The sequence below is a fragment of the Monosiga brevicollis genome, genomic scaffold, assembly GCF_000002865.3.
Source record: "Monosiga brevicollis MX1 MONBRscaffold_10 genomic scaffold, whole genome shotgun sequence".
In the NCBI taxonomy this organism is placed as follows: Eukaryota; class Choanoflagellata; order Craspedida; family Salpingoecidae; genus Monosiga; species Monosiga brevicollis.
This window is the reverse complement of record NW_001865047.1, coordinates 584,288-597,369: the sequence shown is the minus strand read 5'-3', so window position 1 is coordinate 597,369 and position 13,082 is coordinate 584,288. Positions and strand designations below refer to the sequence as shown.

Genomic DNA, 13,082 nt, shown 5'->3' with positions numbered 1-13,082 from the left:
GCCGCTTCTAGCTGGCGAGGTGGTAGGATTGAGACAGGCCAGTGAGAGATTGCTCAAGACCCACCTGGGAGCAAGCAAATGCACTGGAGCATTGGGACAGCCAAGCAGTCAAGCAGCACCCATACCCGTCTTGTCCTATCCTGTCCTGTCCTGTCCTGTCCTCCAGGCCACAAAGGTGACCCTAGTGAAATGGTGCACCAACTCCTCCGCTTCCTTCACCTCTTCCTCATCCGTCTATCTGGCGACAGGCATGCAAAAAGTAACGACAGAGTGAGTGACCAGCATGACGTCCCAAACGAGCGCGTGGCCGACCCACCCAGCACACGCCTCAACAGCCAAGCGAACGCCAGTCTCTCAACCCACCCAGACCCCTGCCCCTAATTCCTCCCCCCCCCTGAACATAAATGCATTCAGTCCAACTCAAGCCACTGAGTCCAACCCTGCACCAACCACCACACGAGAGAGAGAGAGAGAGCAAAAGCGACGTACGCGCTGCCAGTTCCTCTTCCTCTCTCTCCTCTCACAGAGTTGAGAGAGAGAAAAAAAAAGTCAAAAAACTGGGAAAATTAGAAAAATAAAAGTGCTGACAACCCCTCACCCGTTGAGATAAAACACGGTTGCTGCACGTGTTGCTTCGTTCATCGCCTTGATAAAGTCTTTATATACAATATTATGCGATACAAGGTCAGCACAGTTAACCAAAGGTCACGAGTTCAATTCTCGTAGGTGCCTCATAACCACTGCTTGGAACCCTTCAACCGGTTCTCGGCGCCTTAGCTCAGTGGTAGAGCGTTGGTCTAGTAAGCTTTCTTTTTGCCTCATTTTTTGCACCTCCAAAGCAGACATTCTTTTTCAAATGTCTTCTTGGCGGGACTTGTGCCTTTGCTGCTCTGCGATCATGGACGAGCGGATGTGGCGTGCACGCAACACCAAGCACTGCAAAAAGGACGGTTTGTGACCAACGGCAGCAAAAGGGTAGGAACCGTCGTGACGTGGACGAATTACATAGAAGTATAGCATCGGCATTGCAGCAGTTGACAGCCAAGATCAATACAAGAGATGCTGGATGGGACGACCTCAATCAAACGCCGTCGTATCCGACGAGCGGAGAAGCCTGCTCCCGCTTGCCAGCGCCCTGCACCGATCCCACGGCTTGTCAACCAACACCCATGCACCCCAGATCCGACACCGAGGTGGCAAATCTGAGGAAGCACCCAATCAATTGTTGCGGCAGGGGCTCAGGACCACAGATGTAGTGCCGATCGGTTGGCACATCCCAGACGAACACACCGTCGCCCGTATTCCAGGGGATTTGGCCTTTCCAGGCTGAAGGATTCAATTTCACTGAATGCTCAGATCTGGTCTATCCACCCCATCGAGGCAAGCCGTCCACGTCAGAACAGCTGCTGGGATGAGATCGTACATACTCTTACATATATAGCGTCTCTTCCTCCTCGATCAGAAAAGGGCATCAAGCGCAAGGTCTGCTGTCGGCGAGCCGCGACCCGATGCTGTTTGCGCAGCGCGCGCACACGAGGGCTCCAAACTTGGTTACGAAAGCATAACGGCAAAGGTGATGATATTTGTATGACATTGTCGTCGCTTTATAAATACTTGGCTTTATATACAATATTATGCCTTGCACTGTCAGCACAGTTAACCAAAGGTCACGAGTTCAATTCTCGTAGGTGCCTCATAACCACTGCTTGGAACCCTTCAACCGGTTCTCGGCGCCTTAGCTCAGTGGTAGAGCGTTGGTCTAGTAAGCTTTCTTTTTGCCATATCTTTGCTTTTTCTGGCGACTGCACTTTTCCTCGCTCTGTTGCGCGCGTAAACTTTTTATTGACCCGTTAAGCACCAAACACAAAGAGTAGGGGTAGCTTCACGTTGATTAACCGCAAGAAGAAAACACGGGGAAAAAAAAAAATAGCGATCAAGTGATGCAAGTGGAAGGTGGGTTTCGGATAGGAGTCGGCCGGGTGCTGACGCCCTGAATAGGCGCGTGTACCTTGCCTCCCCTTCCGTTGCCAGGCTCGGCGCCTACAAGCGCCGAGCCTGGCTTGACAGAGTACAACCAAACAGGTTGACTTGACATTTCGACGGGCGGACAGACGCTACGCTGCCCAGAGCGTGAGGAGAGTCTGAATCAAAGCATCTTGAATGCTCAGACCTGGGCTCGCCTCACAGCTGTTTCTCTACGATAATCCACTTGCTTCGGATCAGCTATACACACCGGCTGGATAACCTTCCATATGAACCGTCAGAAGAAAATGAGACCTAAGCACAAGGTCCAAAGGGGGACGATCAGACCCCCCCCAAACTTTGACTTTGCGAGAATGGGGTATTTGCTCTCAATGTGAGAGCCCAAGACAACGGCCTCCGCGTGGGCCGACCACCAGGATCCATGCAACGATCGATGCCCCGTTCAGACAGAAAAGCTCGACATGTAGAAAAAGCGGACGGAGTGGTCTCGCGAAACAAATCGACATGTCACATGTACAAAAGCAAAAATATGGCAAAAAGAAAGCTTACTAGACCAACGCTCTACCACTGAGCTAAGGCGCCGAGAACCGGTTGAAGGGTTCCAAGCAGTGGTTATGAGGCACCTACGAGAATTGAACTCGTGACCTTTGGTTAACTGTGCTGACAGTGCAGAGCATAAATCTGTATATAAATGACATTCGATTCTTCTTCCTTATTCACATTTGTCAGCGTTTTCGTGTCGTGTTTTTTTCTTTTTTTTCGTGTAATTTTGCTCGAATTTCTGATCGGTACATACGGCCGTCGTTTACTCGATGATTCCGATGAGCCTTTGCTCAAGGTATCGCTGTGCTTTTCGAGGCTGCACGTCGTCGTTGACACCGTAAGTGCGGGTGCATGGCGACTCACGTGTATCCATCCGACAATTCACCAACCAAAAAGGTCGATGGCCTGTAGGGCGAAACGAACCTGAGATGGAAGCACAGCCTGTCAAGTCAACCCGATCAAGATTGCATGTCGAATACCTACCATCACGGCAGTATCGTCGTTGCTCGTTTGTTCTCACAGACAGGAAAGCATGCGCACTCGCCCGTATTGCTTGACCCGTCGCGGTTCGAGGAGAGCGTAGCCAAGATTCATAAGAAGGAAACGAAGAGAGAGAGAAAGAGAGAGAGAGAGAGAGAGAGAGAGAGAGAGAAAAAGAGACACACACACACACACACACACACACACACTCGCACACACGAAACACAATTTCAACAACACATCTTCAATTACAACAAGCATCATCGCTGAGACTGACTGACCGGCGGAATGGTGCTCGGGGCGGTCGAGGCCATGACCCCGTTCACGGCCGGGGAGCGAGGTGAGTGCAGACGGCGCGGGGTGGTGGGATAGGGAGGCAAGAGAAAGGGGGCAGGGGGAGGTAGGGGATGGAAGAGAATGGAGGATCGGGACTTTGGAGCAAGCAGTGGGACTCATCCAGGTGCGAGCACAGTACACGAAGCCGTCTACCTGTGGCAGACCAATGGTGATCCGTACAGCTCCAGTCTCGTACACGAGGTACGTGCGCCCCGTCGGGCCACCACTACCCACAGGACCGTGCGTTCTCACATGATGCCCGTCCGTGGCAAGCAGTCACCGCTGGTCATTGCGCTGTACGCCAGCCTACACACCCACGTCGCGTCCTTTATCTGGGTAAGCTGCTCGACCCGAATCAGAGCCACAGGGTTGCTGCAGTAGCCTGACACCCGCACACACGTATGCATGACCGGGCCTCCAGCTCTTGCACATCGCGGCAGCAGTACTGTTGTATCGGCTCGTACCCCTGGTGCGTCGTCTCGAGGTACGACAAAGACGCAACGTATCATTATCGTATCTCAAGCCTTCTCGCCCCACGCCTCACGCCGCTACACGTACACACGCACACACAGCTGCTACAGCAAGCAAAAGCAGTCGGTGGTGCACAGCTGGATGACAATGCGTTGAGTGCGATCAAGGCCACGCCCATCTGGCTGGTCAGCCAGGCACCGAACACCGTCTGGAGCCTACTGGTTGCAGGACTATACCTGCTCAACCCATACAGCATTGTGGCTCTCCTCCACCACGGCACAGTGGTCATTGAGCACTTCTTCCTTCTCCTAGCCATCGAGCGTGCCGCTCATGGTATGAGCCGGCCTCCTCCAGCGTACACGCGATTGAAATGCTTTCTGACAGATCCACATTCCGCTCAAAACATGTCCTTTTGTCATAGGCCAAGTGCTGCTGAGCAGCCTGGCCCTCGCGCTTGCCATCAACCAGAACCCTTTTCTCTGTTTGCTAATTGTAAGAGTATCGAGCAGTACTGTCAACCGTTCCCCATGTCCACGCTCACAGCCATGTTTGACGCTGGCCAGGACCCTTGACTTGTCATACCACTGTTTGCAATTGTCTTGGTCGTGCTCGGCTCATTTCGCCCCCTCCACCCCTCTTTGTCTGCTCTCGCATTCCTTTCCCAAATCGCCCATGACCATCATAGCCAGCGATCGGCGTATGGTGCGCCGCTGCTACGGGCCATCGTCATCATGCGTGGCGTGCCGCCGTGCTCACCATCGTGGCCTTTGGGGGCCTCCTCGCGGGCCAGGCCCAGCTTCTAGGAGGCTCGATTCACTTCCTGGCCCGTACAGTGGGCGCGCGGTAGGCTCAAGCCTGGGTAAATTACGGGGTCTATGGCTGCACCTACCGTGCTTTAATTCTCTTTCTTGTCGTGTGTTATCTACCAGCATGCTCGTGGAGGACCAGCAACCCAACATTGGAGTGTTTTGGTATTTCTTCACACAAATGTTCTCGCACTACCGGTCCGTCCAACCCAGAGATTGGTTGCATGGTCCGCGTCGAGTATGAGCTCGGGGCGGAATACCATCTCACCTGGTCCAAACGCCGCGTGCAGTGCGTTCTTCCTGGCGCTGGGACCTACCATTCTGCTGACGTTGACACCTGGTCTGGTATTGCAGCTCAGGTGTGTCAGATGATCGTCGTGTGATGATCATCATGCCATATCCTCCCACCGCCTTGCGCTGCCGGATGGGCGTGGTGTCGTGTGTGGGGGAGGTGGAAACTGTGCAGCAAGGCTCACACTGGTTGTTATGCCTGTGCGGTAGAGTGCTGCCTCCGATCCTGATGAGCGCACTCTACGGCATGATTACAGTGTTTCGTCCCTACCCTTCGTTTCCGGACGTCGTGCTAGTCCTAGTCTTGGCTTGTTTGCCCACAGGCCATCTTTATGGTAATGCACACGACGCAGCCGTGATTCTTGACGCACTCATGACTCAGCACCATGCCAACCACGAGCAAAGTCTCACTGCTACTGATCGCCTCCCTTCTGTGCCAATAGTGATGCGTTACATTCATGCTTCCTGTATCGGCATTCTCATCGGTGCCGTGCTCTGGTATGGCGCAACCCGAGTGAACGACCCATTTGTTTGTGTGTGTATGCTCGTGGGCCGGGCAAAGGCGCGCACGCTGTGCTCTCTCATGACGCTGCTCGTCATGCCGTAGTCCCGTCATCTGGTATGCCTGGGTGTACGTGGGTGCTGCCAACCCCAACTTTTATTACTTTGCCACCGTCGTTTTGAATGCGTCCTTGGTATGTCGCTGTGCCACGAGCCACATCTACATGCCTTCCTTCGCCCATCCCAGTCAGCTCATCTCACCATGTCGGCTTCTTTGTCAGACCTTGTTTGTGAGCGACGTGTGCTACGCACATTTACGGCGGCAACAACTGCTGACCTCAACAGAAGCAGCGACCGGCTATCTCGAGATGGCCTACCAAAACATCTCTCCCATACAGACCAAGACCAAGCGCGAGTAATTGACTGTCCCCCTGAGTCGAGCATCACAGATTGCTCCTCCAAACTGTCCATGGCAGGAGTCACGGCATAAGACTATTCGCGTAACAATTCGGACAGCTGAATTGTGCGGGGGTTTTTTCGTGCTTAAAAAGGGGACCAAAAAAAATGGGAAAAAAAGAAGCAAAGGGAAAACGAATGGAGGGATGTGTGTCACAGCGTGCCGCACATCGTCCAAGGAAACACCGGGCTGGGAGAAACCACCACAGGTGCAGACAACGACCCCTTTCACCAGAAAACATGCCTCTCGCCCGAGGGGCAACATTAGCAGGCAGCAAAAGGAGCAAGGCTCGTCAAGTTCACGCAAAACAAACGCACAACAAGCCTATGACTCCAGCATGCACGGCACGGCAGGAAGAGGTGGGAAAGGAAGCCATGATATAGAGGAAGACAGTAGAAGAGCAAGGGGTGAGAGGGGATTGGAGAGACGAGGCTCGGCCGGGTCAGTCTCGCGCAGAAAGGACGCTGAGTTTACTCAAGGGCCTTGACCATGGCCGAGTAGACCTCGACGCCAATCTCAGCCTCGGCACGCGACAGATCGTCGGCGGCCGAAGCGAGCTTGCTGTTGTACTCGTCCAGACCACGGCGAGCAGCCTAAACCCAACACGAGAGCCAAAATCAGGGTGCGCATGAACAATTTGCCGTGTCAAAACCATGGCGACTTGATCCTGATTCTATTGCCCCGTCTGAGAGCTTCAGTGGGGAAAGGCTGGAAAAATGACACCAAAGGGGGTCTAACGCCAAAGAAAAATGCGCCCGGCGCCCGCCGAAAGGGAACGGTACGCTCTGTTTCAACGCACCGTGATGTCAAGGTCCTCCAGACGAGCAACCTCCTCAGCAACAACCTGGGCCGACGAGTCAGCGTTGACGGTAACGACACCGCTGCTAACAAAGAAGCTGGCCGTGCTACCGCCATCAACCACGGAGATCACACCGGGCTTCAGGGCAGCAACCACGGGAACGTGGCTAGCCAGGATGCCAAACTCGCCGTCCAGCGCAGGGACGTTGACCTGCTGCACGGGGGACTGATCGTAGAAGGTCTATGGGTGCGCGCCATGATGACAAGCGGAATGAGAAGCGATCACAAACACATGGCTCGGAAACCTGAAGCCACGAGCCAGGCGACTCGCAGCCTTGTGTATGCAGAAGCAAGCACTCTTGGCAGGATTTCGTGGTGCCCCTGCTGCAAGCGGCTTCCCAAATTCCCGGAGAGCAGCTGACGATGATGATCCAAAGACTTACGCCCGAGGCAGAGGTGAAGGTGAAGCTCACGGCCTCGGCGGGAGCAGCGTCAGCGTAGGTACGCAGCATGGGGCGCGCGAGGCGGGCAGTGGTGCGGGCAGCGTGTCGGAGAGCCATTGTGTCCGGTTTTGTGATCCGCAAGAAGGAAGGCTGCGTCTGCACAAGCGGGATGCACACGGAAAGGGTCAGCTCAGCCTGGAACGCAGGCTCGGGCAGATAAGACTCGAAACAACATTCACAACAATAACCATCGCAACTGGAGCAGAAACAGCAACACTGGCCAAAACAGCAACCAGGGCGCTTGCGCTTGCGCGCCAGTTCGTCCAGATCGAACGGCCCTGCACATGGGCCACACTATCTTCTCTCTCTCTCACTACTAAGCAACCTTTGTCTCGAGCCCCCTGTTTCCATTCACCCCAAACACCCCATCTCCAACCCGATTGAGCAGACGTCCAAATGCATGGCTTCACGACACCACCATCCCCCGCTTCCATCCCCATCCCCGCTCCATCACCTCCAAAACGGCAGCCAGCACACGCCCGGCCGACCGCCACATGCACACACACACACACACACACACACACAGAGGGAGGGAAGTTTTAAAAGTTTGTATCGTTACCAGTGTAAAAATGACGGCTGTTTGATTCAGATTTGGTGGAGCATCTTCCAAAGGAAATTTGGCCATAACAGCTGTTCCTTCAGATGTTCGAGCATCGTTGTCAGACGTTTCAGGTGGTAGCGCGCTTCGGCATGACTGTATCGATTTTTTGTATAGGGAGCCCGAGGTTCCAAACTTCCAATTAGGTAGGCCGCCCCTGCTGGCATTCACCCTTGACTGGGCAAGCAGAATAAACGCACATGTGCCAGTCGTCCCTATGCAGAGACATCATACCACTTGCTGTTCGCCAGCTTTTGTGTTGAGCCCGACAGGTTGGATTTGTATTTCTTCACCATGGCCTCAAACTTGGCCTCTTGCTGGGCCTCCTATATTTCGCAGCGGCGTGAGAATGCGATGCGCAAAGGTCGACATGCCAGCGTATGACCTCGTTTCAGGTCTAGGTCTAGGCATGGGCGAGAGGCCTCTCTGTCCACAAGACTGACGTACCTTGGAAGGTCGCTTGGCCGAACGCTTGTTCGAGCTCGGGGTGCGTGCCGACTTGGGAAGTTGAGCCAAGTGGTCCAGCTCCGTGTCACGCCCACGGCGCGTGTTGCGGTCCGGGCGCTTGCCAGCGCGACCGGCACCAGCCTTTTGCGCCGGTGCGGCGGGGCGGTCCCGAGACGGTGCGCGAGGACCTTTGTTGCCTTGTGGCGCCTTGGAGGCAGCACCAGCGGCCTGGCCCTTGCGTGGCCGGTCTGACCGCGCGGCGGTCTTGGCTGGCTTCTCCTCGTTGCCTTCGCCATCACCTCGCTTGGCTCGCTTGGCACCACGCGAGCGCTGGCGCTTACCCTGGTTCTCAGCTTCACCACCATCAGCTGGCACAGTCGCACCGGTGGCGGCGGCAAACTGGCTCACCAAGCCCTTGGCTCGATCCGCCGCCGTCGCAAACTGCTTCTTTTTGGTCTACAATACAGAGGGGCACACACGCAAACAAGCACCAAAGCACAAGATCAGAAAAAGAATCAGGAAAATACGCGGGGAGAGGGAAGACCAAAGCTGCGAGACTGGGCCTCCAAAGCGGTGAATGCACCAATTCACGAGAGCAAAGAGACGCCACATACCTCCAAGCGTTTTTGTCGCGCCTCACGCTGCTTCAAAATTTGCACCTTATCCCAAGCAAACATGACAATGGGGCTAAAGAGAAGCAAGTGGCGATGAGATTGGTGGATTGTCGATCCAGATCAAGAAAGAACGATAACACAACGATGGGGGGGTCAGTTCAAGCAAAGGCAAAAGGATTGCCATACCGTTTTTCCGCAGTGAAGGTGGTCGGGTTGTTGTTGATAGTGCGCAGCGCTTGCACCGCCGACTGCAAGGGAAAAAAAAAAAAAAAAAAAAAAAAAAAAACAAGTGAGGGGAAAGGCCACGACTTGACTCGTCAGGCACGGCATTGCTGTTGGCTTGTGGGGTAGGAAAAAAAATCATGAGAACTGACCTCATGATCCTTGAATTCCACGAAACCGTAACCCAGGGAGCGAGGATTGCCCTCGCGATCCACGCGGGCACGGTCGCGCACCACCTTGACTTGCTTGATGGCACCCTCACCCGCCCCGCGGAAGATGGCCTTAAGCTGCGCGTCTTTGAGCATCTTGGGCAAATTGTGCACCGACAAGCGTGTCTACACAAGCAGAGCAAGGGCTTGAGATCCTGGCCAGGGAGACGGGCCGCGACTGAGCCGTGCACCAGGTGCACCAGCATACCTTGGACACAAACATGTTGGGGTTCTTCATCTTGGCCTTGTTCTCAATTTCTAGGTTGCGACGCTTGCGCTGGTCATCGCTTGACATGTCAACCCAGGCCTGCGTGTCCGTAGGAATAAAGCCTAACAAGTTTAGTTGCGCAGCAGTCAGTGAGCCATACCATGTGCTGCCAACGGCAGTGACCCCTCTTTGCTAGCTCTTGATTGTGTGAGAAATCTACCTTCGCGTGACAGGTACAGGTTTCGCTTGTCTGCCTTGTTAGCTTGCTCGCGGCGCTCGGTAGACACCTCGGTGGCCTGTGAACCCCAAGGTCAGGTGTTTTGAGCATGCTGGATCGTTGCTCGGCCAACAGACTTGAAGAAAGAGACGAACAAGCTCGGAGGGGGCTGGGCACAAGTTGGGAGCCCAGCGCTCAAACCACACATTGCAACTCTGACCTGATTGCGTGAGAGGGCAAGGGAGACGGAAATGGGACGGCCTGAGACCTCAAAGGGCGGCTATCAAGGAGATTGATCCATGGCGCAAGGTCAGGAAGGTCTCCAGCCCATTGCAGGGTCAGATGGGAAACGAGCAGCAGTGGCACAACCAACCAGTGTGGTGTCTTCCATGCGTTGCAGACAGCTGTCAGCATCGGCTTTGTTTTTGAACTTGACAAAGCCAGTGCCACGGGCACGCCCCGTTTCACGATCCCGCACCAGGACCGCGTACTCAAGATCCCCAAAAACACCAAGGCTGGCCTGCAACTGGTAGTCTTCCATATCATAGGCCAGGTTGCTAAGCAATGAGGGCATGCGGGAGGTGAGGAGGCGACCGGTCCCTGGAGCAAGGAGAGCATCGTGGTATGGCGACACGTCGTGGTTGGCGACGACCAGAGGCGACAAGGGCGTACTCACCGGATGAACAGGGTTTTGCCTTCATCGACGTCCTCGCGACGCGGTTTCTTATCGTGCTTGCGCTTGGCCCGTCCTGTTGTGTCCTCATCGTCGTTCTCGATCTCTTCGGCATCCTCATCATCCTGCTCTTCTTCCTCATCCTCATCTTCATCCATCTCCTCGGCATCCTCATCCTCATCCTCAGACATGTCCTCGTCCGAGCCTTCCTCGTCATCGTGATCGCGCTTGCCCGAGCGCAGTTTGCCGGGAGCCATGCCCTTCATTTCCTCGGCCGGAAGCTCGTCCTGTAAGCGCTCAAAGTCACGCTTTGAGAGGGCCCAATCGACGGCCATGGGGCGGCCCTCAATTTCAACGCCGTTCATTTCCCGAATGGCCGTGGCACCCGTGCCGACCGTTGCGTACTCCAAAAAGCCAAAACCTGCAGAGTGAGAAGGTGAGAGGAAAAATAGCGAGGAAGGTAGGTTTGGGTCACAGCACGATGGCTGGCACGGTGCAACGTGTGGCAGCAGGGGCAGGGTTGATGCAAGGGCTGACCTTTGGAGCGATTCTTTTCGTCGCGAACCACTTTGATTTCGACAATCTTGCCAAAGCGAGTAAACTTGCGACGGAGCTTCTCTTCATCAACTTCAAAAGCCAAGTTGCGCAGGATCAGGCGGGCCCGCTTCGTGGGTCGCTTGACGGTTGTTGCCTTGTTGGCCTGGCTGGCCAGCACGGCCTGAACGCGAGCGCCATGAATTTCGTGAAGGTGCAGTTTGTTCACGCCTTTGAGCGCATCGCGAATGGTCTTGAAAGTGATGCGACCAATCAGGCCCTTTTCTGCATCTTGTTCCACCACCGCCGTCTCGATTTGACCAGCTTTGCGCGCTTTGTTGTAGACATGGTTGCGCTTGGTGCCATCGGCCAGGCCTGTCAACAGCACAGTGCGCTCCTCGGTTTCACCAAAGCCCTCCACTTCCAGCTGTGAGAGCACAGGTTTGGCTGCAGGTGCGGCGGGTGCTGCGGCGGGCTCGTCGTCATCCGAGCGCACCATGTGCTGCTTGAGCTGGGAGGGGGGTGTTGCGGCCTCTTCTTCCTCGACATCGCTGTGATCCTCTTCGTCATCAAGATTGGTATCCGCTTCGACTTCCTCCTCCTCATCACTGTCCTCTGCCTGCTCCTCGGCTGCTTCCTCATCCTCTTCCTCATCGCTGTCGTTGTCTGACGAGCTTTCGGAAGCCGATGCCTGGTCCTGGTCAGCGGCAGATGTTGTCGCGTCTTCTGCGTCTTCCGCGGCTTCTTGCGCATCATCGTCTTCATCGACTGGAGCAGCGGCTTGGTGTGACTTGCGCTCGGGCCGACGAACCTATTGGAATTCAGCACGGGTGCCCCGATCAGGCGTGAGCTTTGAGGGCGGAGCTTGGGCTGGTTGTGGATTGGTTTCTCTAAGCAAGCAAGCCATTATGGAATTCCGTGACGGTCAAAGTCAAGCCCTAAATACAGGGTAACAGACCGTCTCAGGCTGACGTCGCTCGGCCCAATCCAATTTGAGGTTTCGGCCCTGGCACGGCGAGTTTTGAAACTTGTTCAGAGCTTCGGCTGCATCATCGTGCAGCGCAAAGCGCACATATCTGGATTCCGCCAAAGGAGTGAAAGACGAACATTCACGCGTGAGCAAAATGCCGATGCTAGGAAACGGAGGCGTGGCATTTGGAATGCTCTCGTGTGTGGCAGGCTGGGAACAACGCACCCAAAGCCTCGACTTTGGCCGGTCTGAGAGTCGTTGACGACAAAGCACTGTTTGACCGGGGCAATGTCACTGAAAAGATCCTCGAGATCCTGGCTCGTCACGCTAGTCGATGGGCAATCGGTCAACGAGAGGCGTGAGCAACATCTCGGGTGGCGACAAGCCGTGTACAGGGCAGGTAGCTCTACTCACCTAAAGGCCAGGTTGCGCACAAAGAGGGTTGTTTTGGCGCCATCACCCTGAGCGTCATGCTCTTGCCGCCGGAGTTGGCGCTTGGCCTTGCCCACCATGTTGGCGCGATTTCACACACAACACCACCCGTCCAACACTCGTTCCGAGGAAGGTCTGCGTGCGCTACGGGCCGCGCATACCAGTCATCTGTCAACGCACAACCTCGATCCATGCTCCCAACCATGATGCAGCGCCCTTTCAATGTCGATCACCGGACCCTCCTTTCTTCCTCTCTTCCCCCCACCCGTTCAATTCACACCTTCTCCCCCCTCCCCCCCGACGCTCCATCCCCACTTCTACCTCCCCCAGCCACGGCAACCTCGCCCGCGATGCGTGCATGTCACAGCCCTTACCTCGAGCCGCGTCCCCTCTCAGAAAATTAGAGAGAGAGAGAGCACGCGGTCAATGTGTTGTTGTGTGTGTGTGTGTGTGTGTTTGTGTGTGTGTGTGTAGCACGTTGTGACCACAAACGTCAGAAGAAATCTTTTCGCCCCAAAAGATGTCGCACCTCAAGAGAGAGATGAAGGCACAACTACCACATGTAGTAACAGAGAAGAGAAGAAGAAACAAGATAAACCACTCTTTCTTGATACATGTGGTAGTTGTGCTACATCCAGGTGTATGTTATGCCTTTCTCTTTCTCTCATTTCTCTCTCTCTCTCGTTGTTCGGGGACATTCAAAGAGGACGACCTTGAAAGTGGGAGGAGGGATCAATCAAATCACTCGGGTCAAGGGCAGCCAGTGGGGGGTCAGGTGGTACTGGACGG

At 54.9% G+C, this 13,082-nt stretch overlaps 2 protein-coding genes across 2 annotated transcripts; one reads left to right on the top strand and one right to left on the bottom strand.

The window, feature by feature from the left end:
- Positions 1–3,423: 3,423 nt before the first annotated feature.
- MONBRDRAFT_25468 (uncharacterized protein) lies at positions 3,424–5,830 on the top strand (the record flags this gene model as incomplete). The annotated part of the gene is made up of 11 exons (XM_001745898.1): positions 3,424–3,678; positions 3,764–3,826; positions 3,915–4,146; positions 4,235–4,305; positions 4,604–4,656; positions 4,743–4,817; positions 4,910–4,978; positions 5,121–5,245; positions 5,354–5,408; positions 5,518–5,605; positions 5,693–5,830. 11 exons carry the CDS (start codon positions 3,424–3,426, stop codon positions 5,828–5,830), a joined length of 1,224 nt encoding a protein of 407 aa, XP_001745950.1.
- Positions 5,831–6,562: 732 nt separating this feature from the next.
- On the bottom strand, positions 6,563–12,373 carry MONBRDRAFT_25467 (uncharacterized protein; the record flags this gene model as incomplete). Its single annotated transcript, XM_001745757.1, has 17 exons — positions 6,563–6,601; positions 6,668–6,907; positions 7,110–7,365; positions 8,002–8,093; positions 8,215–8,670; positions 8,829–8,901; positions 9,015–9,076; positions 9,203–9,385; positions 9,468–9,589; positions 9,688–9,763; positions 9,905–9,964; positions 10,058–10,241; positions 10,361–10,778; positions 10,895–11,702; positions 11,850–11,967; positions 12,087–12,188; positions 12,276–12,373. The coding sequence occupies 17 exons, from the start codon at positions 12,371–12,373 to the stop codon at positions 6,563–6,565; spliced, it is 3,387 nt and encodes a 1,128-aa protein (XP_001745809.1).
- Positions 12,374–13,082: the final 709 nt, after the last annotated feature.